The 25,965-nt window shown below is 44.1% G+C and overlaps 1 protein-coding gene across 4 annotated transcripts in view; it reads right to left on the reverse strand.

Moving 5' to 3' along the window:
• The window catches only part of LOC139543057 (copine-5-like), a 179,204-nt gene extending 154,599 nt beyond the window's left edge, over positions 1-24,605 (reverse strand). For 3 of the 4 annotated variants that reach the window (XM_071349183.1, XM_071349185.1, XM_071349182.1), the window contains exon 1: positions 24,019-24,605. In XM_071349183.1, the coding sequence (XP_071205284.1) occupies positions 24,019-24,128 (110 nt within the window). In that variant the 5' untranslated portion in view covers positions 24,129-24,605. The remainder of the gene's footprint in view (positions 1-24,018) is intronic. The other variant, XM_071349181.1, reaches the window with a different exon arrangement.
• Positions 24,606-25,965: the final 1,360 nt, after the last annotated feature.

Genomic DNA, 25,965 nt, shown 5'->3' on the forward strand with positions numbered 1-25,965 from the left:
CTTATCTGCTCCATTGACCTATAAGTACCAGCCTAAAGCAATCGTAACATCCCCAAAAATGGAAAAATATAGTCTCTCTCTCTCTGTCTCTGTCTCTGTCTACCTCTCCCTGAGTCTCACCCCAGAACAGATGCATCTCATCACATCAGTCAGGTGAAACTGATAACTACTGAACGTTTTATGGATGAGTCAGAAAACAACTTTCTGCATACAGTACAAATAGAAACAATGGGCGTTTTCTCATAGTAACACTTCAATTGGATAGGCCTATTTCAATTCAAAAATGCCTTTTAGTGGTGCAGGAGGAAAGATGATTTGGACTTGGAAACCTGGTTACTGTGTTTGATTGAATAGGTGCCCTGAGACCAGATTTAGTGCTGTGTGTTAACATGGCACAGATCAGATTTAGTGCTGTGTGTTTACTGGGCACAGATCAGATTTAGTGCTGTGTGTTTACAGGGCACAGAGGGCAGAGTGATTACATCCAGATCGAATTCCAATTCCTCTGGTGCCACAAATGTTTTTTGACAGATCAAGCAACAGAAGCACACATCCTAATCATTCTGATACTTTCATTACCCCATCCCTCCTTTCCAAATCCATCCGTGATGCCCTCCTTCTACACCCCTATCTCTCCTACCTTCCTCCCATTCCCTCCCTCCTCCTTTCCTCCTCCCCCCCTCCCCTCCACTCCTCTATTCTCCCTCCTCCCTAATCTCTCCTCTCCTCTCCCTCCCTCCCTCCCTCCCTTCCTCATCTCTCCTCTCCCTCCCTCTCTTCTCTCCCTACTTCCCTCTCTACTCGTCCTCCCTCATCTCCCTCGCTCCCTGCCTCCCTCCATCCCTCCTCTCCCTATCTCCCTCCCTCCCTCTTTCCCTCCCTCCCTCCCCTCTCTCCTCTTCCTACCTCCATCTCCCTCTCCTCTCCATCCCTCCCTCTCTCCTCTCCATCCCTCCCTCTCTCATCTACCTCCCTCCCTCCTCTCCTCCCCCTCTCAATCCCTCCCTCTTGCCTCTCCCTCCCTCCCTCTGTCTCTCTCTCTCCTCATCTCCCTCCTCTCCATGCTCTCCCTCCCTCTCTCCTCTCCCTCCCTCCCTCCTCTCCTTCCCTCCCTCCCTTGCCGTCTCTCCGTCCTTCTCTCCTTTCCTCTCTCTTTTCTCGTCTCCTTTCCTCCTCTCCTCTCCTCCTCTCACCTCCTTCCTCTCCCTCTTTCCCTCGCTCCCTCTCTCCTCCCTCTCTGTCTTCTTTCTCCTCTACCTTTCTCCTCTCTCTACCTCCCTCCACCCTCTCCTCTCCATGCTCTCCCTCTCTCCTCTCCCTCTCTCCTCTCCCCTCCCTCTCAGCTCTCTCTCTCTCTCCCCTCCCTCTCAGCTCTCTCTCTCTCTCTCTCTCTCTCTCTCTCTCTCTCTCTCTCTCTCTCTCTCTCTCTCTCTCTCTCTCTCTCCTCTCTCTCTCTCTCTCTCTCTCTCTCTCTCTCTCTCTCTCTCTCTCTCTCTCTCTCTCTCTCTCTCTCCTCTCTCTCTCTCTCTCTCTCTCTCTCTCTCTCTCTCTCTCTCTCTCTCCCCCTGCCTGTTTCTCCCTGGTCCCAGTACATTGATTCCTAGGGACATTTAGGCTCAGAAGCGGCAGAAACATACGACAGGTCCCTGGAGGACAGTAATCTATGGTCTCAAACACAAGGCCCAGGGGATCCACACACACACCATACACACATGCACACACACTATACACACATGCACACACACTCACCATACACACATGCACACACACACGCACACACACACACACACACACTTCACAACCATTTCTCACAAGTCTATCTGTTGTGATAAAACCTCTGTTATCTTCTCAGGAGGTAATGAATCCCATGGTAACCCAGTGTGCCTCGGCACACACACACACACACACACACACACACACACACACACACACACACACACACACACACACACACACACACACACACACACACACACACACACACACACACACACACACACACACACACACACGTTGATTGGCCTAATTATACTCTAACCAATCTACCCCAAAATATTACACCAAATGATTGGGGCCAGCAGAGGGCATGGGGGTTTGGGGCCAGAGAGCATGGGTTTTGGGGTCCAGCAGAGAACATGGGGGTTTGGGTCCAGCAGAGAGCATGGGTTTTGGGGTCCAGCAGAGAGCATGGGGGTTTGGGTCCAGCAGAGAACATGGGGGTTTGGGTCCAGCAGAGAGCATGGGGGTTTGGGGCCAGCAGAGAACATGGGGGTTTGGGGCCAGCAGAGAACATGGGGGTTTGGGTCCAGCAGAGAACATGGGGGTTTGGGTCCAGCAGAGAGCATGGGGGTTTGGGGCCAGCAGAGAACATGGGGGTTTGGGGCCAGAGAGCATGGGGTTTGGGGTCCAGCAGAGGGCATGGGGGTTTGGGGCCAGCAGAGAGCATGGGGGTTTGGGGTCCAGCAGAGGGCATGGGGGTTTGGGGCCAGCAGAGAGCATGGGGGTTTGGGGTTCAGCAGAGAACATGGGGGTTTGGGGTCCAGCAGAGGGCATGGGGGTTTGGGGTCCAGCAGAGGGCATGGGGGTTTGGGGCCAGCAGAGAGCATGGGGGTTTGGGGCCAGCAGAGAGCATGGGGGTTTGGGGCCAGCAGAGAGCATGGGGGTTGGGGCCAGCAGAGAGCATGGGGGTTTGGGGCCAGAGAGCATGGGGTTTGGGGCCAGCAGAGAGCATGGGGGTTTGGGGCCAGAGAGCATGGGGTTTGGGGCCAGCAGAGAGCATGGGGGTTTGGGGCCAGCAGAGAGCATGGGGGTTTGGGGCCCAGCAGAGAACATGGGGTTTGGGGTCCAGCAGAGGGCATGGGGTTTGGGGCCCAGCAGAGAGCATGGGGTTTGGGGCCCAGCAGAGAGCATGGGGTTTGGGGTCCAGCAGAGGGCATGGGGGTTTGGGGCCAGAGAGCATGGGGTTTGGGGCCAGAGAGCATGGGGTTTGGGGCCAGAGAGCATGGGGGTTTGGGGCCCAGCAGAGAGCATGGGGTTTGGGGTCCAGCAGAGGGCATGGGGTTTGGGGCCCAGCAGAGAGCATGGGGTTTGGGGCCCAGCAGAGAGCATGGGGTTTGGGGTCCAGCAGAGGGCATGGGGGTTTGGGGCCAGAGAGCATGGGGTTTGGGGCCAGAGCATGGGGTTTGGGGCCAGAGAGCATGGGGTTTAGGGCCCAGCAGAGAGCATGGGGTTTGGGGCCCAGCAGAGAGCATGGGGGTTTGGGGTCCAGCAGAGAGCATGGGGGTTTGGGTCCAGCAGAGGGCATGGGGGTTTGGGGTCCAGCAGAGGGCATGGGGGTTTGGGGCCAGCAGAGAGCATGGGGGTTTGGGGCCCAGCAGAGAGCATGGGGGTTTGGGGCCAGCAGAGAGCATGGGGGTTGGGGCCAGCAGAGAGCATGGGGGTTTGGGGCCAGCAGAGAGCATGGGGTTTGGGGTCCAGCAGAGGGCATGGGGTTTGGGGCCCAGCAGAGAGCATGGGGTTTGGGGCCCAGCAGAGAGCATGGGGTTTGGGGTCCAGCAGAGGGCATGGGGGTTTGGGGCCAGAGAGCATGGGGTTTGGGGCCAGAGAGCATGGGGTTTGGGGCCAGAGAGCATGGGGTTTGGGGCCCAGCAGAGAGCATGGGGTTTGGGGCCCAGCAGAGAGCATGGGGGTTTGGGGTCCAGCAGAGAGCATGGGGGTTTGGGTCCAGCAGAGGGCATGGGGGTTTGGGGCCAGAGAGCATGGGGTTTGGGTCGAAAGAGATAATGGGGGTAGGGGGCCACTCAATCTGGACTGAGAGGAGTGTAGATACAAAAACCTACCAACCTACTAGTAACAATTAATGACTCGTCTTGGGGTTTGATCTTTCCAAGGAGTAAAAAGGACATGTAGACAAAATTGATAAATAAGAAAAATACAAGCTTTTACCCTTCAGGGGGTTGGTGACATTTTGTCAGAACTGTTTTTGCTCCATCTCTCTTGCAGAAGGCGGCAACACAACAGAGACAAGGCAGTGTTACTGTCAAGTGGTGATCTGGAGTCGCATTTCTTAAAATCCCTGTTTCCCTTAGGTCATTTTACACCGTTACACAGGACAGAACTCAAGGCTCTGCTCTACTGGCTGAGAAACACAGAGAGAAAACATCCTGCTGGATTCAAGTTAGCTGCTAGGTAGGATACTACTGTGATTATTATTCATGATGCCACAAAACAAACCACATACAGGAAACAAATTCAACAAAGACGCTTAACTAACAAGATCCTCAACTAACAAGATGTTTAACTGACATACAAAACAACCTACCTTCAGAGCTAACCACCTGAACTGATGACCTCACAAAGCACCTCCCTCATTCCATTTGTTATCTGTCTAACCCTCAGTGCCAAAGAAACTGAATATAGACCGCTCCAATAAAAACACCAACTGGATGTGCGGACAATACACCTAAGCTGCTCCAATAGAAATCCCTGAAACATCTCTTGGTTTAAAACCTCTATGACTGCACTGTATTCGTGCAGTGCTGTCTCTCTCACTGGGAGAGGAGAGGACACAGACAGCAAGGCAGTGACACAAACAGACCAATCCAGTCTCAACAACTGCATTTTCCCTGCTCTCATCTTAGGGTTGGGGTGCTCAGAGTGCAGGTTCTTTCAAACAGGAAGCTATGTCGGCTCTCTCTCTCTTCTCTCGCTGTTTTGGCACTGAATGTCTCTCTCTCTCCATCCCTCCCTACCTCTCTCTCTCTATCCTTCTCCCTCCCTCCCTCTCTTTATCTCTCTCTCTGCCTGTAGGGGTACAGTCAGAGCATCAGAGAAGAGCAAAGTGGAGCAGAGAAGCAATTCAATTCAATTTGGGTTGCAATCTGAGGCCTCTCAGACTTACTAAATCAATTACACACAATCCTTGTGCTGATGCTTCTTTTCTCTTCTCCTCTCTCACCAACACAAACCTAGCCCCCGACCATGTCTCTCACCCACACAAACCTACCCCCCGACCATGTCTCTCACCCACACAAACCTACCCCCCGACCATGTCTCTCACCCACACAAACCTAGCCCCCGACCATGTCTCTCACCCACACAAACCTAGCCATGTCTCTCACCCACACAAACCTAGCCATGTCTCTCATCCACACAAACCTAGCCATGTCTCTCACCCACACAAACCTAGCCCCCGACCATGTCTCTCACCAACACAAACCTAGCCATGTCTCTCATCCACACCAACCTAGCCATGTCTCTCACCAACACAAACCTAGCCCCCGACCATGTCTCTCATCCACACAAACCTAGCCATGTCTCTCACCCACACAAACCTAGCCATGTCTCTCACCCACACAAACCTAGCCCCCGACCATGTCTCTCATCCACACAAACCTAGCCATGTCTCTCACCAACACAAACCTAGCCATGTCTCTCACCAACACAAACCTAGCCATGTCTCTCACCAACACAAACCTAGCCATGTCTCTCACCCACACAAACCTAGCCATGTCTCTCACCAACACAAACCTAGCCATGTCTCTCACCAACACAAACCTAGCCATGTCTCTCACCAACACAAACATAGCCATGTCTCTCATCCACACCAACCTAGCCATGTCTCTCATCCACACCAACCTAGCCATGTCTCTCACCAACACAAACCTAGCCATGTCTCTCACCCACACAAACCTAGCCCCCGGCCATGTCTCTCACCAACACAAACCTAGCCATGTCTCTCATCCACACCAACCTAGCCATGTCTCTCACCCACACAAACCTAGCCATGTCTCTCATCCACACCAACCTAGCCATGTCTCTCATCCACACCAACCTAGCCATGTCTCTCATCCACACCAACCTAGCCATGTCTCTCACCCACACAAACCTAGCCACCGGCCATGTCTCTCACCAACACAAACCTAGCCATGTCTCTCACCCACACAAACCTAGCCATCGGCCATGTCTCTCACCAACACAAACCTAGCCATGTCTCTCATCCACACCAACCTAGCCATGTCTCTCATCCACACCAACCTAGCCATGTCTCTCATCCACACCAACCTAGCCATGTCTCTCACCCACACAAACCTAGCCACCGGTCATGTCTCTCACCCACACCAACCTAGCCATGTCTCTCATCCAGACAAACTTAGCCATGTATCTTATCCAGACAAACCTAGCCATGTCTCTCATCCAGACAAACTTAGCCATGTATCTTATCCAGACAAACCTAGCCATGTCTCTCATCCAGACAAACTTAGCCATGTATCTTATCCAGACAAACTTAGCCATGTCTCTCATCCACACAAACCTAGCCACCTTTCATGTCTCTCACCAACACAAACCTTGCACTCCGACCATGTCTCTCATCCACACAAACCTAGCCCCTGGCCATGTCTCTCATCCACACAAACCTAGCCACCGGCCATGTCTCTCACCAACACAAACCTTGCACTCCGACCATGTCTCTCATCCACACAAACCTAGCCCCCGACCATGTCTCTCACCAACACAAACCTAGCCATGTCTCTCATCCACACAAACCTAGCCATGTCTCTCACCCACACAAACCTAGCCCCCGACCATGTCTCTCATCCACACAAACCTAGCCATGTCTCTCACCAACACAAACCTAGCCATGTCTCTCATCCACACAAACCTAGCCATGTCTCTCACCAACACAAACCTAGCCATGTCTCTCATCCACATAAACCTAGCCATGTCTCTCACCCACACAAACCTAGCCCCCGACCATGTCTCTCATCCACACCAACCTAGCCATGTCTCTCACCCACACAAACCTAGCCATGTCTCTCACCAACACAAACCTAGCCATGTCTCTCACCAACACAAACCTAGCCATGTCTCTCACCAACACAAACCTAGCCATGTCTCTCATCCACACCAACCTAGCCATGTCTCTCATCCACACCAACCTAGCCATGTCTCTCACCAACACAAACCTAGCCATGTCTCTCACCCACACAAACCTAGCCCCCGGCCATGTCTCTCACCAACACAAACCTAGCCATGTCTCTCATCCACACCAACCTAGCCATGTCTCTCACCCACACAAACCTAGCCATGTCTCTCATCCACACCAACCTAGCCATGTCTCTCATCCACACCAACCTAGCCATGTCTCTCATCCACACCAACCTAGCCACCGGCCATGTCTCTCACCAACACAAACCTAGCCATGTCTCTCACCCACACAAACCTAGCCACCGGCCATGTCTCTCACCAACACAAACCTAGCCATGTCTCTCACCCACACAAACCTAGCCATCGGCCATGTCTCTCACCAACACAAACCTAGCCATGTCTCTCATCCACACCAACCTAGCCATGTCTCTCATCCACACCAACCTAGCCATGTCTCTCATCCACACCAACCTAGCCATGTCTCTCACCCACACAAACCTAGCCACCGGCCATGTCTCTCACCAACACAAACCTAGCCATGTCTCTTATCCAAACAAACATAGCCATGTCTCTCATCCACACAAACCTAGCCATGTCTCTCACCCACACCAACCTAGCCATGTCTCTCATCCAGACAAACTTAGCCATGTATCTTATCCAGACAAACCTAGCCATGTCTCTCATCCAGACAAACTTAGCCATGTATCTTATCCAGACAAACCTAGCCATGTCTCTCATCCAGACAAACTTAGCCATGTATCTTATCCAGACAAACTTAGCCATGTCTCTCATCCACACAAACCTAGCCACCGGCCATGTCTCTCACCAACACAAACCTTGCACTCCGACCATGTCTCTCATCCACACAAACCTAGCCACCGGCCATGTCTGTCATCCACACAAATCTAGCACCCTGAACATGTCTCTCACCAACACAAACCTAGCCACTGGCTATGTCTCTCATCCACACAAACCTAGCCACTGGCTATGTCTCTCATCCACACAAACCTAGCCCCTGGCTATGTCTCTCATCCACACAAACCTAGCCACCGGCCATGTCTCTCATCCACACAAATCTAGCACCCTGAACATGTCTCTCACCAACACAAACCTAGCCACTGGCCATGTCTCTCACCAACACAAACCTAGCCACTGGCTATGTCTCTCATCCACACAAACCTAGCCCCTGGCTATGTCTCTCATCCACACAAACCTAGCCCCTGGCCATGTCTCTCATCCACACAAACCTAGCCACCGGCCATGTCTGTCATCCACACAAATCTAGCACCCTGAACATGTCTCTCACCAACACAAACCTAGCCACTGGCTATGTCTCTCATCCACACAAACCTAGCCCCTGGCTATGTCTCTCATCCACACAAACCTAGCACCCTGAACATGTCTCTCACCAACACAAACCTAGCCACTGGCCATGTCTCTCACCAACACAAACCTAGCCACTGGCTATGTCTCTCATCCACACAAACCTAGCCCCTGGCTATGTCTCTCATCCACACAAACCTAGCCCCTGGCCATGTCTCTCATCCACACAAACCTAGCCCCTGGCCATGTCTCTCATCCACACAAACCTAGCCCCTGGCCATGTCTCTCATCCACACAAACCTAGCCCCTGGCCATGTCTCTCATCCACACAAACCTAGCACTCCGATCATGTCTCTCATCCACACAAACATAGTCATGTCTCTCATCCACACAAACATAGTCATGTCTCTCATCCACACAAACATAGTCATGTCTCTCATCCACACAAACCTAGCCCCTGATCCTGTCTCTCATCCACACAAACCTAGCCCCCGATCATGTCTATGGGTACACTGTATATGGAATAATAGGGTGTAATTTGTGACACATACAGAGACATGATCGTGGGCTAGGTTTGTGTGGATGAGAGACATGGCCAGTGGCTAGGTTTGTGTGGATGAGAGACATGGCTAGGTTGGTGTGGATGAGAGACATGTTCGGAGTGCTAGGTTTGTGTGGATGAGAGAAATAGTTGTCCTTCTGGAAGGTTCTCCCATCTCCACAGAGGAACTCTGGAGCTCTGTCAGAGTGACCATCGGGTTCTTGGTCACCTCCCTGACCAAGGCTCCTCTCCCCCGTTTGCTCAGTTTGGCCGGGCGGCCAGCTACAGGAAGAGTCTTGGTGGTTCCAAACTTCTTCCATTTAAGAATGGAGGCTACTGTGCTCTTGGGCACCTTTGATGCTGCAGACATTTTTTGATACCCTTCCCCAGATCGCTGCCTCGACACAATCCTGTTTCGCAATTCTACGTACAATTCCTTCAACCTCATGGCTTGGTTTTTGCTCTGACATGCACTGTCGACTGTGGGAGCTTATATAGACAGGTGTGTGCCTTTCCAAATCATGTCCAATCAATTGATTTTACTACAGAAGGACTCCAATCAAGTTGGAGAAACAGCTCTAGGATGATCAATGGAAACAGGATGCACCTGAGCTCAATTTCGAGTCTCATAGCAAGGTGTCTGAATATTTATGTAAATAAGGTATTTCTGTTATTTATTTATTTTACATTTGCAAAAATGTCTAAAAACCTGTTTTCGCTTTGTCATTATGTGTAGATTGTTTAGAAGGAAACATTTTTTGAATCCATTTTAGAATAAAGCTGTATCAGAAGAAAATGTGGAAAAAGTCAAGGGGTCTGAATACTTTCTGTATAGGGATCAGGATGTCATTTGGGACCAACACTTTGTCTCTGCCTCAGTTTATTGGGCAAATACACATTAAAACAAACCATAAAAGAACAGTGTCACTGTAAAACCTGGCTTTAGATAGGTTATATACAACAGTCAAAGGTTACAGTCATACTATAAGTAATTAATGAAGGAAACAGAGAAACGTTGGTGATTGGGTGAATGACTCTGACTTCATTTGAATACTAAATAAATACACATAACGTTAAGCTGACTATTACACTGTCAATTTGGTTAGCTTTAACCCCCCCAAAAAAATCACCCTGGAGCAGCTGCTATACTGTTCCACAGAAGACATTATATAGGAAACAAAGACGGGTTGTGATTAGGTGGATGAGTCATTTCATTTGAATACTATTACACATTAAGTTAAGCTGACTAATACACATTCAATTAACCTGACTAATACACATTCAATTAACCTGACTAATACACATCAAGTTAAGCTGACTAATACACATCAAGTTAAGCTGACTAATACACATTCAATTAACCTGACTATTACAAATCAAGTTAAGCTGACTAATACACATTCAATTAACCTGACTAATACACATTCAATTAAGCTGACTATTACACATTCAATTAAGCTGATTAATACACATCAAATTAAGCTGACTAATACACATTCAATTAACCTGACTAATACACATTCAATTAAGCTGATTAATACACATCAAGTTAAGCTGACTATTACACATTCAATTAAGCTGACTAATACACATCAAGTTAAGCTGACTAATACACATTCAATTAAGCTGACTAATACACATCAAGTTAAAGTGACTAATACATTCAATTAAACTGACTATTACAGATTCAATTAACCTGACTAATACACATTCAATTAAGCTGACTAATACACATTCAATTAAGCTGACTAATACACATCAAGTTAAGCTGACTAATACACATCAAGTTAAGCTGACTAATACACATTCAATTAACCTGACTATTACACATTCAATTAAGCTGACTAATACACAGCAAGTTAAGCTGACTAATACACATTCAATTAACCTGACTAATACAAATCAAGTTAAAGTGACTAATACACATTCAATTAAGCTGACTATTACACATCAGGTTAAGCTGATTATTACACATTCAATTAAGCTGACTAATACACATTCAATTAAGCTGACTATTACACATCAGGTTAAGCTGATTATTACACATTCAATTAACCTGACTAATACACATTCAATTAAGGTGACTATTACACATTCAATTAAGCTGACTAATACACATTCAATTAAGCTGATTAATACACATTCAATTAAGTTGACTATTACACATCAAGATAAACTGACTAATACACATTCAATTAAGCTGACTATTACACATTCAATTAAGCTGACTAATACACATTCAATTAAGCTGACTAATACACATTAAATTAAGCTGATTAATACACATTCAATTAAGCTGATTAATACACATTCAATTAAGCTGACTAATACACATCAAGTTAAACTGACTAATACACATTCAATTAAGCTGACTAATACACATCAAGTTAAACTGACTAATACACATTCAATTAAGCTGACTAATACACATTCAATTAAGCTGACTAATACACATCAAGTTAAACTGACTATTACACATTCAATTAAGCTGACTAATACACATTCAATTAAGCTGACTAATACACATTCAATTAAGCTGATTAATACACATTCAATTAAGCTGATTAATACACATTCAATTAAGCTGACTAATACACATCAAGTTAAACTGACTAATACACATTCAATTAAGCTGATTATTACACATTCAATTAAGCTGACTAATACACATTCAATTAAGCTGACTAATACACATTCAATTAAGCTGACTAATACACATTCAATTAAGCTGACTAATACACATCAAGTTAAGCTGACTATTACACATTCAATTAAGCTGATTAATAGACATTCAATTAAGATGACTATTACACATTCAATTAAGCTGACTAATACACATTCAATTAAGCTGACTAATACACATCAAGTTAAGCTTACTATTACACATTCAATTAAGCTGATTAATAGACATTCAATTAAGATGACTATTACACATTCAATTAAGCTGATTAATACACATCAAGTTAAGCTAATTAATACACATTCAATTAAGCTGACTAATACACATTCAATTAACCTGACTAATACACATTCAATTAAGCTGATTAATACACATCAAATTAAGCTGACTAATACACATTCAATTAACCTGACTAATACACAATCAATTAAGCTGATTAATACACATCAAGTTAAGCTGACTATTACACATTCAATTAAGCTGACTAATACACATCAAGTTAAGCTGACTAATACACATCAAGTTAAGCTGACTATTACACATTCAATTAAGCTGACTAATACACATCAAGTTAAGCTGACTAATACACATCAAGTTAAAGTGACTAATACATTCAATTAACCTGACTAATACACATTCAATTAAGCTGATTAATACACATCAAGTTAAGCTGACTATTACACATTCAATTAAGCTGACTAATACACATCAAGTTAAGCTGACTAATACACATCAAGTTAAGCTGACTAATACACATTCAATTAAGCTGACTAATACACATCAAGTTAAGCTGACTAATACACATCAAGTTAAGCTGACTAATACACATTCAATTAAGCTGACTAATACACATCAAGTTAAGCTGACTAATACACATCAAGTTAAGCTGACTAATACACATTCAATTAACCTGACTAATACACATTCAATTAAGCTGACTAATACACATTCAATTAAGCTGACTAATACACATCAAGTTAAGCTGACTAATACACATTCAATTAAGCTGACTAATACACATTCAATTAAGCTGACTAATACACATCAAGTTAAGCTGACTAATACACATTCAATTAAGCTGACTATTACACATCAGGTTAAGCTGATTATTACACATTCAATTAAGCTGACTAATACACATTCAATTAAGGTGATTATTACACATCAAGATAAACTGACTAATACACATTCAATTAAGCTGACTAATACACATTCAATTAAGCTGACTAATACACATTCAATTAAGCTGACTAATACACGTTCAATTAAGCTGATTAATACACATTCAATTAAGCTGATTAATACACATTCAATTAAGCTGATTAATACACATTCAATTAAGCTGACTAATACACATCAAGTTAAACTGACTAATACACATTCAATTAAGCTGACTAATACACATCAAGTTAAACTGACTAATACACATTCAATTAAGCTGACTAATACACATTCAATTAAGCTGACTAATACACATCAAGTTAAACTGACTATTACACATTCAATTAAGCTGACTAATACACATTCAATTAAGCTGACTAATACACATTCAATTAAGCTGATTAATACACATTCAATTAAGCTGATTAATACACATTCAATTAAGCTGACTAATACACATCAAGTTAAACTGACTAATACACATTCAATTAAGCTGATTATTACACATTCAATTAAGCTGACTAATACACATTCAATTAAGCTGACTAATACACATTCAATTAAGCTGACTAATACACATTCAATTAAGCTGACTAATACACATTCAATTAAGCTGACTAATACACATCAAGTTAAGCTGACTATTACACATTCAATTAAGCTGATTAATAGACATTCAATTAAGATGACTATTACACATTCAATTAAGCTGACTAATACACATTCAATTAAGCTGACTAATACACATCAAGTTAAGCTGACTATTACACATTCAATTAAGCTGATTAATAGACATTCAATTAAGATGACTATTACACATTCAATTAAGCTGACTAATACACATTCAATTAAGCTGACTAATACACATCAAGTTAAGCTGACTATTACACATTCAATTAAGCTGATTAATACACATCAAGTTAAGCTGATTAATACACATTCAATTAAGCTGACCTATACACATTCAATTAGGCTGAAGTTAACCTGACTATTACACATTCAATTAAGCTGATTAATACACATCAAGTTAAGCTGACTATTACACATTCAAATAAGCTGACTAATACACATTCAATTAAGCTGATTAATACACATCAAGTTAAGCTGACTATTACACATTCAATTAAGCTGATTAATAGACATTCAATTAAGCTGATTAATAGACATTCAATTAAGATGACTATTACACATTCAATTAAGCTGACTAATACACATTCAATTAAGCTGACTAATACACATTCAATTAAGCTGACTATTACACATCAAGTTAAACTGACTAATACACATTCAATTAAGCTGACTAATACACATTCAATTAAGCTGACTATTACACATCAAGTTAAACTGACTAATACACATTCAATTAACCTGACTATTACACATTCAATTAACCTGACTAATACACATTCAATTAAGCTGACTAATACACATCAAGTTAAACTGACTAATACACATTCAATTAAGCTGATTAATACACATTCAATTAAGCTGATTAATACACATTCAATTAAGCTGATTAATACACATTCAATTAAGCTGATTAATACACATCAAGTTAAACTGACTAATACACATTCAATTAAGCTGACTAATACACATTCAATTCAACTGACTATTACACATTCAATTCGGCTGATTATTCAATTAACCTGACTAATACAAATCAAGTTAAAGTGACTAATACACATTCAATTAAGCTGATTATTCGGCTGATTATTACACATCAAGTTAAACTGACTAATACACATTCAATTAAACTGACTATTACACATTCAATTCGGCTGATTATTACACATCAAGTTAAACTGACTAATACACATTCAATTAAACTGACTATTACACATTCAATTCGGCTGATTATTACACATCAAGTTAAACTGACTAATACACATTCAATTAAGCTGACTAATACACATTCAATTAAACTGACTATTACACGTGAAGTTAGTGGGCTGACTATTACACATGACGTTAATGGGCTGACTATTTCACATGACGTTAATGGGCTGACTATTTCACATGAAGATAATGGGCTGACTAATTCACATTAAGTTAATCGGCTGACTATTTCACATGAAGATAATGGGCTGACTAATACACATGAAGTTAATGGGCTGACTTTTTCACATGAAGATAATGGGCTGACTAATTCACATTAAGTTAATGGGCTGACTAATTCACATGAAGTTAATGGGCTGACTAATTCACATGAAGATAATGGGCTGACTATTTCACATGAAGATAATGGGCTGACTAATTCACATTAAGTTAATGGGCTGACTATTACACATGAAGTTAATGGGCTGCCTATTACACATGAAGTTAATGGGCTGACTATTACACATGAAGTTAATGGGCTGACTATTTCACATGACGTTAATGGGCTGACTATTTCACATGAAGATAATGGGCTGACTAATTCACATGAAGTTAATGGGCTGACTAATTCACATGAAGTTAATGGGCTGACTAATTCACATGAAGATAATGGGCTGACTATTTCACATGAAGATAATGGGCTGACTAATTCACATTAAGTTAATGGGCTGACTATTACACATGAAGTTAATGGGCTGCCTATTACACATGAAGTTAATGGGCTGACTATTACACATGAAGTTAATGGGCTGACTATTTCACATGAAGTTAATGGGCTGACTAATACACATGACGTTAATGGGCTGACTAATACACATGAAGTTAATGGGCTGACTAATACAATTAAATTATGCGGACTATTCCAGAGTCAAGATGTTATTTTTTTCAAACCAAACAACTTTCAAGAGGAGCCACTGTAGAATAGAATATGTATTTATTTGAAGTAGTTATTTATTAGAACCAGCATTGCTACCACAGCATTCCGCAGCGATACGCCATCCCATCTGGTTTGCGCTTAGTATGACTATCATTTGTTTTTGAGAAAAATGACCCAACACACCTCCAGGCATGTGTAAGAGATATTTTACCAAGAAAGAGAAAGAGAGTGTTCACAATCACCCGACCTCAACCCGATTGAGATGGTTTGGGATGAGTTGGACCGCAGAGTGAAGGAAAAGCTGCAAACAAGTGCTCAGCATGTGTGGGAACTCCTTCAAGACTGTTGGAAAAACATTCCAGGTGAAGCTGGTTGAGAGAATGCCAAGAGTGTGCAAAGTTATCATCAAGGCAACGGGTGGCTACTTTGAAGAATTCAAATATAAAATATATTTTGATTTGTTTAATACATTTTTGCTTACCACATGATTCCATATGTCATATTTCATAGTTTTGCTGTCTTAGATATTATTCTACAATGTAGAAAATAGTAAAAAAATTAAGAAAAACCCTGAAATGAGTAGCTGTGTCCAAACTTTTGACTGGTACTGTACATATTTATAAATATCTTCACATGGTGATGTTTCTATTAGTTAAAAACACAAACAGCTTGTCCTTAACATTTGACAAAGGTCTTTCTTAAGTTGACAGTGTGCTTGTAGTGCCCTGATTTCTATAGATAAATTATTCTAGTCAGTTGGGCCGTTGTATCTGAAAGATCTTGTTTTACCATTGCTGCTGTTTTCGAAAGCAGTAGTGTAAGTCTTGTTAATTTATACAGGGACATTCAAGTTTATACATTTAAAAAGAAAGTGGTTCCAATGCAGTTGTTTTCTGTTTGGGAGTGACAGTCAATTTAGTGATTCAGACATTGTTCTAAAAAAGATATATATTATAATGGCATCCAAGAATGACTCTGCAAAGATAATTATAAATTACATCTTAATCGCAAAAGAAAGGTCTTGTGTGTTTTGATAGAGGATGCCATCATAGTCTAGGATAGGAAGCAACCGTTGGGTTATTAAGGTATGTCTAATCAACACAGTGAAAGAGTTCTTAGACCTGTATAGGAAATCCAAGCTTAATAGTTTAAAAAAATAATATAATCAATATGCTTTCCAAAATATAATTCAGAATCTATCCTTATACAGCTGGATGTGAAATCAATTGAAATAAAGATGGAGCTGGTGGATGGCTCAGCGTAGCTGCAACAGCTTCTGCCACAGACGCTATACAAGCAAGGCTTTGTGAAAAGAAAAAAAAATATGATTGAATTTCTCCCTGTAGTCTTGACTTGTATGGAGAAGTTAGTCTTTCTCTAGCGAGAGACAAACAAGAGAGACAACAGAACCACAGAGCCTGAGGGCTTTCACAGTGAAACTGTCAACCTCACTGTGTAACGCATGAGGGGTTGGAAGGAGAATAAACAACAAGATGAATAATGAGATCAACTAGCAAGTCTAAAATACATCTGCTGTTACTTCACACACACGCATGTATAAACACAGGTGCGAGTACACACACACACGCTTGCGGTGGTTGAAAAAGTACCCAATTGTAATACTTGAGTAAAAGTATAGATACTTTTTAATAGAAAGTTACTCAAGTAAAAGTGAAAGTCAGCCAGTTAAATACAACTTGAGTAAAAGTCTAATGTTTTATTTTTATAACTAGGCAAGTCAGTTAAGAACAAATTCTTATTTACAATGACAGCCTACCCCCCCAGCCAAACCCGGACGACGCTGGGCATTATGTGCACCGCTCTATGGGACTCCCACTCACGGCCAGATGTGTTTCAACCTGGAGTCAAACCGGGGACTGTAGTGACACCTCTTGCACTGAGATGTAGTGCCTTAGACCGCTGAACCACTCGTAGCTCAAATCAAATCAAAGTTTATTTGTCATGTGCGCCGAATACAACACCTTACAGTGAAATGCTTACTTACAGGCTCTAACCAATAGTACAAAAAAGGTGTTAGGTGAACAATAGGTAAGTAAAGAAATAAAACAGTAAAAAGGCAGGCTATATACAGTAGCGAGGCTATAAAAGTAGCGAGGCTACATATAGACACCGGTTAGTCAGGCTGATTGAGGTAGTATGTACATGTAGATATGGTTAAAGTGACTATGCATATACGATGAACAGAGAGTAGCAGTAGCGTAAAAGAGGGGTTGGCAGGTGGTGGGTGGCTGGACACAATGCAGATAACCCGGTTAGCCATGAATGTATAGTTAAAGTGACTATGCGTATATGATAAACAGAGAGTAGCAGCAGCGTAAAAAGAGGGTTCGGGGGGGGGGGGGGGAATACAATGCAAATAGTTCAGGTAGCCATTTGATTACCAGTTCAGGAGTCTTATGGCTTGGCGGTAAAAACTGTTGAGAAGCCTTTTTGTCCTAGACTTGACACTCCGGTACCTCTTGCCATGCGGTAGTAGAGAGAACAGTCTATGACTGGGGTCTATGACAATTTTTAGGGCCTTCCTCTGACACCGCCTGGTGTAGAGGTCCTGGATGGCAGGCAGCTTAGCCCCAGTGATGTACTGGGCCGTACGCACTACCCTCTGTAGTGCCTTGCGGTCAGAGGCCGAGCAATTGCCGAACCAGTGATGCAACCAGTCAGGATGCTCTCGATGTTGCAGCTGTACAACCTTTTGAGGATCTCAATCTTTTTAGTTTCCTGAGAGGGAATAGGCTTTGTTGTGCCCTCTTCACGACTGTCTTGGTGTGTTTGGACCATTCTAGTTTGTTGTTGATGTGGACACCGAGGAACTTGAAGCTCTCAACCTGCTCCACTACAGCCCCGTCGATGAGAATGGGGGCGTGCTCGGTCCTCCTTTTCCTGTAGTCCACAATTATCTCCTTAGTCTTGGTTACGTTGAGGGATAAGTTGTTATTCTGGCACCACATGTCCAGGTCTCTGACCTCCTCCGAATAGGCTGCCTCGTTGAATAGGCTGCCTCGCTATGATCAGGCCTATCACTGTTGTGTCGTCTGAAAACTTATTGATGGTGTTGGAGTCGTGCCTGGCCATACAGTCGTGGGTGAACAGGGAGTACAGAAGGGGACTGAGCATGCATCCCTGTGGAGCTCCAGTGTTGAGGATCAGCGTGGCAGATGTGTTGCTACCTGCCCTCACCACCTGGGGGCAGCCCGTCAGGAAGTCCAGGATCCAGTTGCAGAGGGAGGTGTTTAGTCCCAGGATCCTTAGCTTAGTGATGAGCTTTGAGGGTACTATGGTGTTGAACGTTGAGCTGTAGTCAATGAATAGCATTCTCACATAAGTTTTCCTTTTGTCCAGGTTTGGAAAGGGATTACATCATCTGTGGATCGGTTTGGGCGGTATACAAATTGGAGTGGGTCTAGGGTTTCTGGGATAAGGGTGTTGACGTGAGCCATTATCAACCTTTCAAAGCACTTCATGGCTACAGACGTGAGTGCTATGGGTCGGTAGTCATTTAGGCAGGTTGCTTTTGTGTTCTTGGGCACAGGGACTATGGTGGGCTGCTTGAAACATGTTTGTATTACAGACTCAATCAGGGACATATTGAAAATGTCAGTGAAGACACCTGCCAGTTGGTCAGCACATCCCTGGAGCACACGTCCTGGTAATCGTTTGCAAGCCCTGCCACATAAGACGAGCATCGGAGCCGGTGTAGTATGATTCAATCTTAGCCCTGTATTGACGCTTTGCCTGTTTCATGGTTCATGGCAGAGCATAGCAGGATTTCTTGTAAGCTTCCGGGTTAGAGTCCCGCACCTTGAAAGCAGCAGCTCTACCCTTTAGCTCAGTGCGAATGTTGTCTGTAATCCATGGCTTCTGGTTGGGGTATGCACGTACAGTCACTGTGGGGATAACGTCCTCGATGCACTTATTGATAAAGCCAGTTTATTTGTATTTTTATTTAACCTTTATTTAACCAGGTAGGCTAGTTGAGAACAAGTTCTAATTTGCAACTGCGACCTGGCCAAGATAAAGCATAGCAATTCGACACATACAACAACACAGAGTTACACATGGAATAAACAAAACATACAGTCAATAATACAGTAAAAGAAAATATACAGGGAGTGCAAATGAGGTAAGATTAGGGAGGTAAGGCAATAAATAGGCCATGGTGGCGAAGTAATTACAATATTGCAATTAAACACTGGAATGGTAGATGTGCAGAAGATGAATGTGCAAGTAGAGATACTGGGGTGCAAAGGAGCAAGATAAATAAATAAATACAGTATGGGGATGAGGTAGATAGATGGGCTGTTTACAGATAGGCTATGTACAGGTGCAGTGATCTGTGAGTGCTCTGACAGCTGCTGCTTAAAGCTAGTGAGGGAGATATGAGTCTCCAGCTTCAGTGACTTTGCAGTTCGTTCCAGTCATTGGCAGCAGAGAATTGGAAGGAAAGGTGACCAAAGGAGGAATTGGCTTTTTGGGGGTGACCCGTGAGATATACCTGCTGGAGCGCGTGCTACGAGTTGGTGCTGCTATGGTGACCAATGAGCTGAGATAAGGAGGGGCTTTACCTAGCAGAGACTTGTAGATAACCTGTAGCCAGTGGGTTTGGCAAAGAGTATGAAGCGAGGGCCAACCATGAGAGCGTACAGGTCGCAGTGGTGGGTAGTATATGGGGCTTTGGTGACAAAACGGATGCCACTGTGATAGTAATATGACTGATGTGGTGTACTCCTCAATGTCATCGGAAGAATCCCGGAACATGTTCCAGTCTGTGATAGCAAAACATTCCTGTAGTTTAGCATCTGCTTCATCTAATCACTTTTTTATAGACCGAGTCACTGGTGCTTCCTGTTTTAATTTTTGCTTGTAATCAGGAATCAGGAGGATAGAGTTGTGGCCGAATTTACAAAATGGAGGGCGAGGGAGAGTTCTGTACGCGTCTCTGTGTGTGGAGAACAGGTGATCTAGAATTTTTTTCCCTTTGGTTGCACATTTAACATGTTGATAGAAATTTGCTAGAACTGATTTAAGTTTCCCTGCATTAAAGTCTCCGGCCACTAGGAGCGCCGCCTCTGGGTGAGTGGTTTCCTGTTTGCTTATTTCCTTATACAGCTAACTGAGTGCGGTCTTAGCGCCAGCATCTGTCTGTGGTGGTAAATAAACAGCCACAAAAAGTGGGGGGAGACACTACAGGGAGACAGGACGGACAGCTGATTGTTCTCGTCGGTGGCAGACCACGTGTAACAACACCTGCACAGGATCGGTACATCCGAACATCACACCTGCGGGACAGGTACAGGATGGCAACAACAACTGCCTGAGTTACACCAGGAACGCACAATCCCTCCATCAGTGCTCAGACTGTAGGCTGAGAGAGGCTGGACTGAGGGCTTTTAGGCCTGTTGTAAGGCAGGTCCTCACCAGACATCACCGGCAACAAGGTGGAGGGTCCGTCATGGTCTGGGGCGGTGTGTCACAGCATCATCGGACTGAGCTTGTTGTCATTGCAGGCAATCTCAACGCTGTGCGTTACAGGGAAGACATCCTCCTCCCCCATGTGGTACTCTTTCTGCAGGCTCATCCTGACATGACCCTCCAGCATGACAATGCCACCAGCCATACTGCTCGTTCTGTGTGTGATTTCCTGCAAGACAGGAATGTCAGTGTTCTGCCATGGGCAGCGAGGAACCCGGATCTCAATTCCATTGAGCACATCTGGGACCTATTGGATCGGAGGGTGAGGGCTAGGGCCATCCCCCTCAGAAATGTCTGGGAACTTGAAGGTGCCTTGGTGGAAGAGTGGGGTAACATCTCACAGCAAGAACTGGCAAACCTGGTGCAGTCCATGAGGAGGAGATGAACTGCAGTACTTAATGCAGCTGGTGGCCACACAAGATACTGACTGTTACTTTTGATTTTGGGTTAGGGTTAGGGACACAGTATTCCATTTCTGTTAGTCACATGTTTGTGGAACTTGTTCAGTTTATGTCTCAGTTGTTGAATCTTGTTATGTTCATACAAATATTTACACATGTTAAGTTTGCTGAAAATAAACGCAGTTGACAGTGAGAGGACGTTTCTTTTTTTGCTGAGTTTATGTACTTTCAGATATTTATGATGGCAGTTATTCTGTGCTCAGATATTTATGATGACAGTTATTCAGACATTGTCACACCCTGATCTGTTTCACCTGTCTTTGTGCTTGTCTCTACCCTCCTCCAGGTGTTGCCGATCTCGCCCATCATCCCCAGTGTATTTATACCTGTGTTCTCTGTTTGTCTGTTGCCATTTAGTTTATATTTTTCCTGTTCTATAGTTTTCCTAGTTTTGACCATTCTTCCTGACCTGACCCTGACCCTGCCTGCCTGTCTGTACCTTTCAGACTCTGCTCTGGATTACTGACCTCTGCCTGCCCCGTAATCTGTCATTTTCCTGCCCCCCTTTTTTTGTAATAAACTTTTGTTACTTCGAAACTGTCTGCATCTGGGTGTTCTCCTGAGCCTTGACAGATATTTATGATGGCAGTTATTCTGCCAGTTCAGATATTTATGATGGCAGTTATTCTGAGTTCAAAAATATAGGATGACAGTTATTCTGCCAGTTTAGGAGTGTGTGGTGAAACGTCAATGACCAATTAGGGCGCTTGATAGTTGGGCATGTTTGGTTACAGTTTTTTTTGTTATATGATTGATGTTGTACCAAACAGCCATATCAATTTCCTCCAGTTAATAGAAAGTTGTTATTCCTATTTATTCCTAAGTGTGTGTGTGTGTGTGTGTGTGTGTGTGTGTGTGTGTGTGTGTGTGTGTGTGTGTGTGTGTGTGTGTGTGTGTGTGTGTGTGTGTGTGTGTATGTGTGTGTGTGTGTGTGTAGGCACCTCCAAGGGAACAGACCACAAGCAGCATCAAAGCAAAGCCTCTGATCAATCTCTCTCCTCCTTCAGGTCTGATGACATCATATTAATTTCTGATAGCTCTGTGAAAAACACATTAATTGGCGGCCTTGAGAAAACTGCAGGCTGTGTCCTTTAAGTTACAACGAGGAATAGCCAACACAACATGGATGTGATGGCCTCTGTCAGAGAGAGAGAGAGAAAAGTGTGGACAGAGAGAAAAAAAGGAGGGAGGGAGATAGAGAGCAAGAGAGATAGAGAGAGAAAAGAGGGAGATACAGAGTGAGAGATAGAGAGAAAGGAGGGAAATAGAGAGTGAGGGATAGCGAGAGAAAGGAGGGAGGGAGAGAGGGAGATAGTGAGAGAGAGAAAGGAGGGAGGGAGATTCAGAGTGAGAGAGAGCAATAGAGAGAGAAAGGAAGGAGGGAGATAGAGGATGAGAAATAATGAGAGAAAGGAGGGAGATAGAGAGCAAGGAAGATAGAGAGAGAAAGGAGGGAGATGGAGGGAGATAGAGAGCAAGGGAGATAGAGAGAGAAAGGAGGGAGGTAGAGAGCAAGAGCGATAGAGAAAGAAAGGAGGGAGATAGAGAGCAAGGGAGATAGAGAGAGAAAGGAGGGAGATAGAGAGCAAGGGAGATAGAGAGAGAAAGGAGGGAGGTAGAGAGCAAGAGAGATAGAGAAAGAAATGAGGGAGATAGAGAGTGAGAGAGATAGAAAAATAAATTAGGGAAATAGAGAGCAAGGGAGATAGAGAGAGAAAGGAGGGAGATAGAGAGCAAGGGAGATAGAGAGCGAAATGAGAGAGAGAAATGAGGGAGGTAGAGTACCAAACTGCTCCAGTAGCACCAATCACCAGACTTCACATTAGCAGTAGAGCCATTGTATCAGATTGAGTGACATCTTCAGATGGACTCGAAGAGACATGAAGAGACATGTTAACATGCTTTGTTTGATTGTTTGATCATCTGTTTATTTTCCACTTCCCTGACCTCTTAATGGAAATGGACGACTGAAACCAATACAGGAACAGTCGAATTAGGCTACAGTAGCCCATGCTTTTTACAATGAACCTGGTCAAATTATATCGGTTTGACGGCTCTATTGTCCTTCCAAGAACCCCACCCCAATCCACACCAAAACATTGTCGTGCGGCACAGTGATCGTCACTGGTTGGGGAAAAGACTCGGCTACGTGCAGGCTATTCATCCTCTACATTTCACTGCAGGCACCAAAGCATTGATTAAAGGAACTTCTACCCCCGCGCCAACAAACTCGATATCAACTGTGGCACGCGACCGTTTTATTCACAGGCTGGAAACGTTGCGCAGCAAGCGCTTGGGGAAGAGGGTTTAAGCACCCACCCCGAGTAAGTCCCTACCCTTTTAACATAATATTAGGAAAATGGATTCAAAGTTAGACATGACATTTCCACATCAACCACAACACAGAAAGCAGGTTTCTATAGCCAACCGCTGTCCTCCTTGCGCATCAGAGAAGCAAACTAGAAGCTTCTTCACGAAATGTCAGACCGTTACAACACTCATTGAATAACCCAGCTAACGGGTAATTGGCAATGAATTGCATCTTTACAATGAAATACAGCCTATCAACTCTTCTGAACGCTGAACTGCAGTGCCCTGCCCCCGTATTTTTCCAAAGCGCAACGGACCTATCCAAAGTCTGTGAGAGAGACAGAGTAATCAGCTGGCTCGGTGAGCTTACCTGCATGACACTGTGATCTCCACTTTGGTTGCCGGGATTTTCCCCGCAATGGGATCGAAGTCACACACCACAGACATGCTATCCAGCTTGTCCATTACGTCTCCCTCCATGCGCGCGGGAGACCCGGGACAACTCCCCTGTTCACTCAGCCTGACCGGGTGCAAGTCTCTCTCTCTCTCTCTCTCTCTCTCTCTCGAGCGTTTCACCTATTCTCACGCCGTCCTAAGCCAGGCGCGAGTCCGCAGCGAGCTTTCCACTGAGAACAGAGGGACCAACCGTCAGGGACCAACCGTCAGTTCTCCACTCCATGAGCAGTGGAGAACAAGAGATCAGAAGTTCAGCCAAATATGTTAAGTGCTCTCCATTCGAGATACACCACTATACAGAAAGGTCGTATCTAATGGAAACGCGAAGTAATTGTAGGCCGATTGATTTTATAATGGTGCAGTTCAAACGAAGTCACAGTGTGCTCTTCTCTCTCTGTCTTCAGGCAGAGTAGGTGATATCTACTGGCGAGCGTTTGAAAAAGTAAAATCTCCCAACGAACAACTCCACCCCTTTCTGCATTCTTTCACATAGGCTACTGCCTGAAGGCAAGTGCGACTGGCTGACTGACAAACTACCTGAATGACTGGTTGACTGACTAACTGCCACACAGTGCGGATCATTATTTCGCTCCAAATGATTTCTCGTGGCTATTAACATCAACAGCTAACCATCGGACACAAATTAATGGATTAGCCCATTAATAATTAGCCCATCTTAAAAGTGATATTAGTATTTGAACTGTGTAGACTAAAAGTAACTTTTTATAGCCGATGGCCTAATTTTCTACCCAAGAATTTTAAACGGAAGTGAACAAAGATATTATCTACTTCCCTAAATATATGACAGAGATTTACAATCAACATAAGTCAATTAGTCCAAGTCCGACTTGGCTAATGCTAAGATTAACATATTGACGCAGAATAGTGATTGAATGCACTATTGAACGTGCTGTGCATATTTTTTACAAGATACATAGCCTATTTTTAATCAATGTTAAATCAATCCTGCCCTGCCTTTCTAAAGTCTTCGAAAGCCAAGTTAACAAACAGATCACCGACCATTTCTTCTCGCTATGCAATCTGGTTTCCGAGCTTGTCATGGGTGCACCTCAGCCACGCTCGAGGTCCTAAACGATATCATAACCGCCATCGATAAAAGACATTACTGTGCAGCCGTCTTCATCGACCTGGCAAGGGCTTTTGACTCTGTCAATCACAGCATTCTTATCTGCAGACTCAACAGCCTTGGTTTCTCAAATGACTGCCTCGTCTGGTTCACCAACTACTTCTCAGACAGAGTTCAGTGTGTCAAATCGAAGGGCCTTTTGTCCGGAACTCTGGCAGTCTCTATGGGAGTGCCACAAGGTTCAATTCTCGGGCCGACTCTTTTCTCTGTATACATCAATGATGTCGCTCTTGCTGCTGGTGATTCTCTAATTCACCTCTACGCAGACGACACCATTCTGTAAACATCTGGTCCTTCTTTGGACACTGTGTTAACTAACCTCCAAACGAGCTTGAATGCCATACAACGCTCCTTCCGTGGCCTCCAACTGCTCTTGAATGCAAGTAAAACTAAATGCATGCTCTCCAACCGATCGCTGCCCGCACCCGCCTGCCCGACTAGCATCACTACACTGGACGGTTCTGACTTAGAATATATGGACACCTACAAATACCTAGGTGTCTGGTTAGACTGTAAACTTCAATCCAAAAATAAATCTAGAATTGGCTTCCTATTTCACAACAAAGCCTCCTTCACTCATGCTGCCAAACCTACCCTCGTAAAACTGAATATCCTACCGATCCTTGACTTTGGCGATGTCATCTACAAAATAGCCTCCAACACTCTACTCAGCAAATTGGATGTAGTCTATCACAGTGCCATCTGTTTTGTCAC

Source organism: Salvelinus alpinus, chromosome 17, assembly GCF_045679555.1.
Source record: "Salvelinus alpinus chromosome 17, SLU_Salpinus.1, whole genome shotgun sequence".
Lineage (NCBI taxonomy): Eukaryota > Metazoa > Chordata > Actinopteri > Salmoniformes > Salmonidae > Salvelinus > Salvelinus alpinus.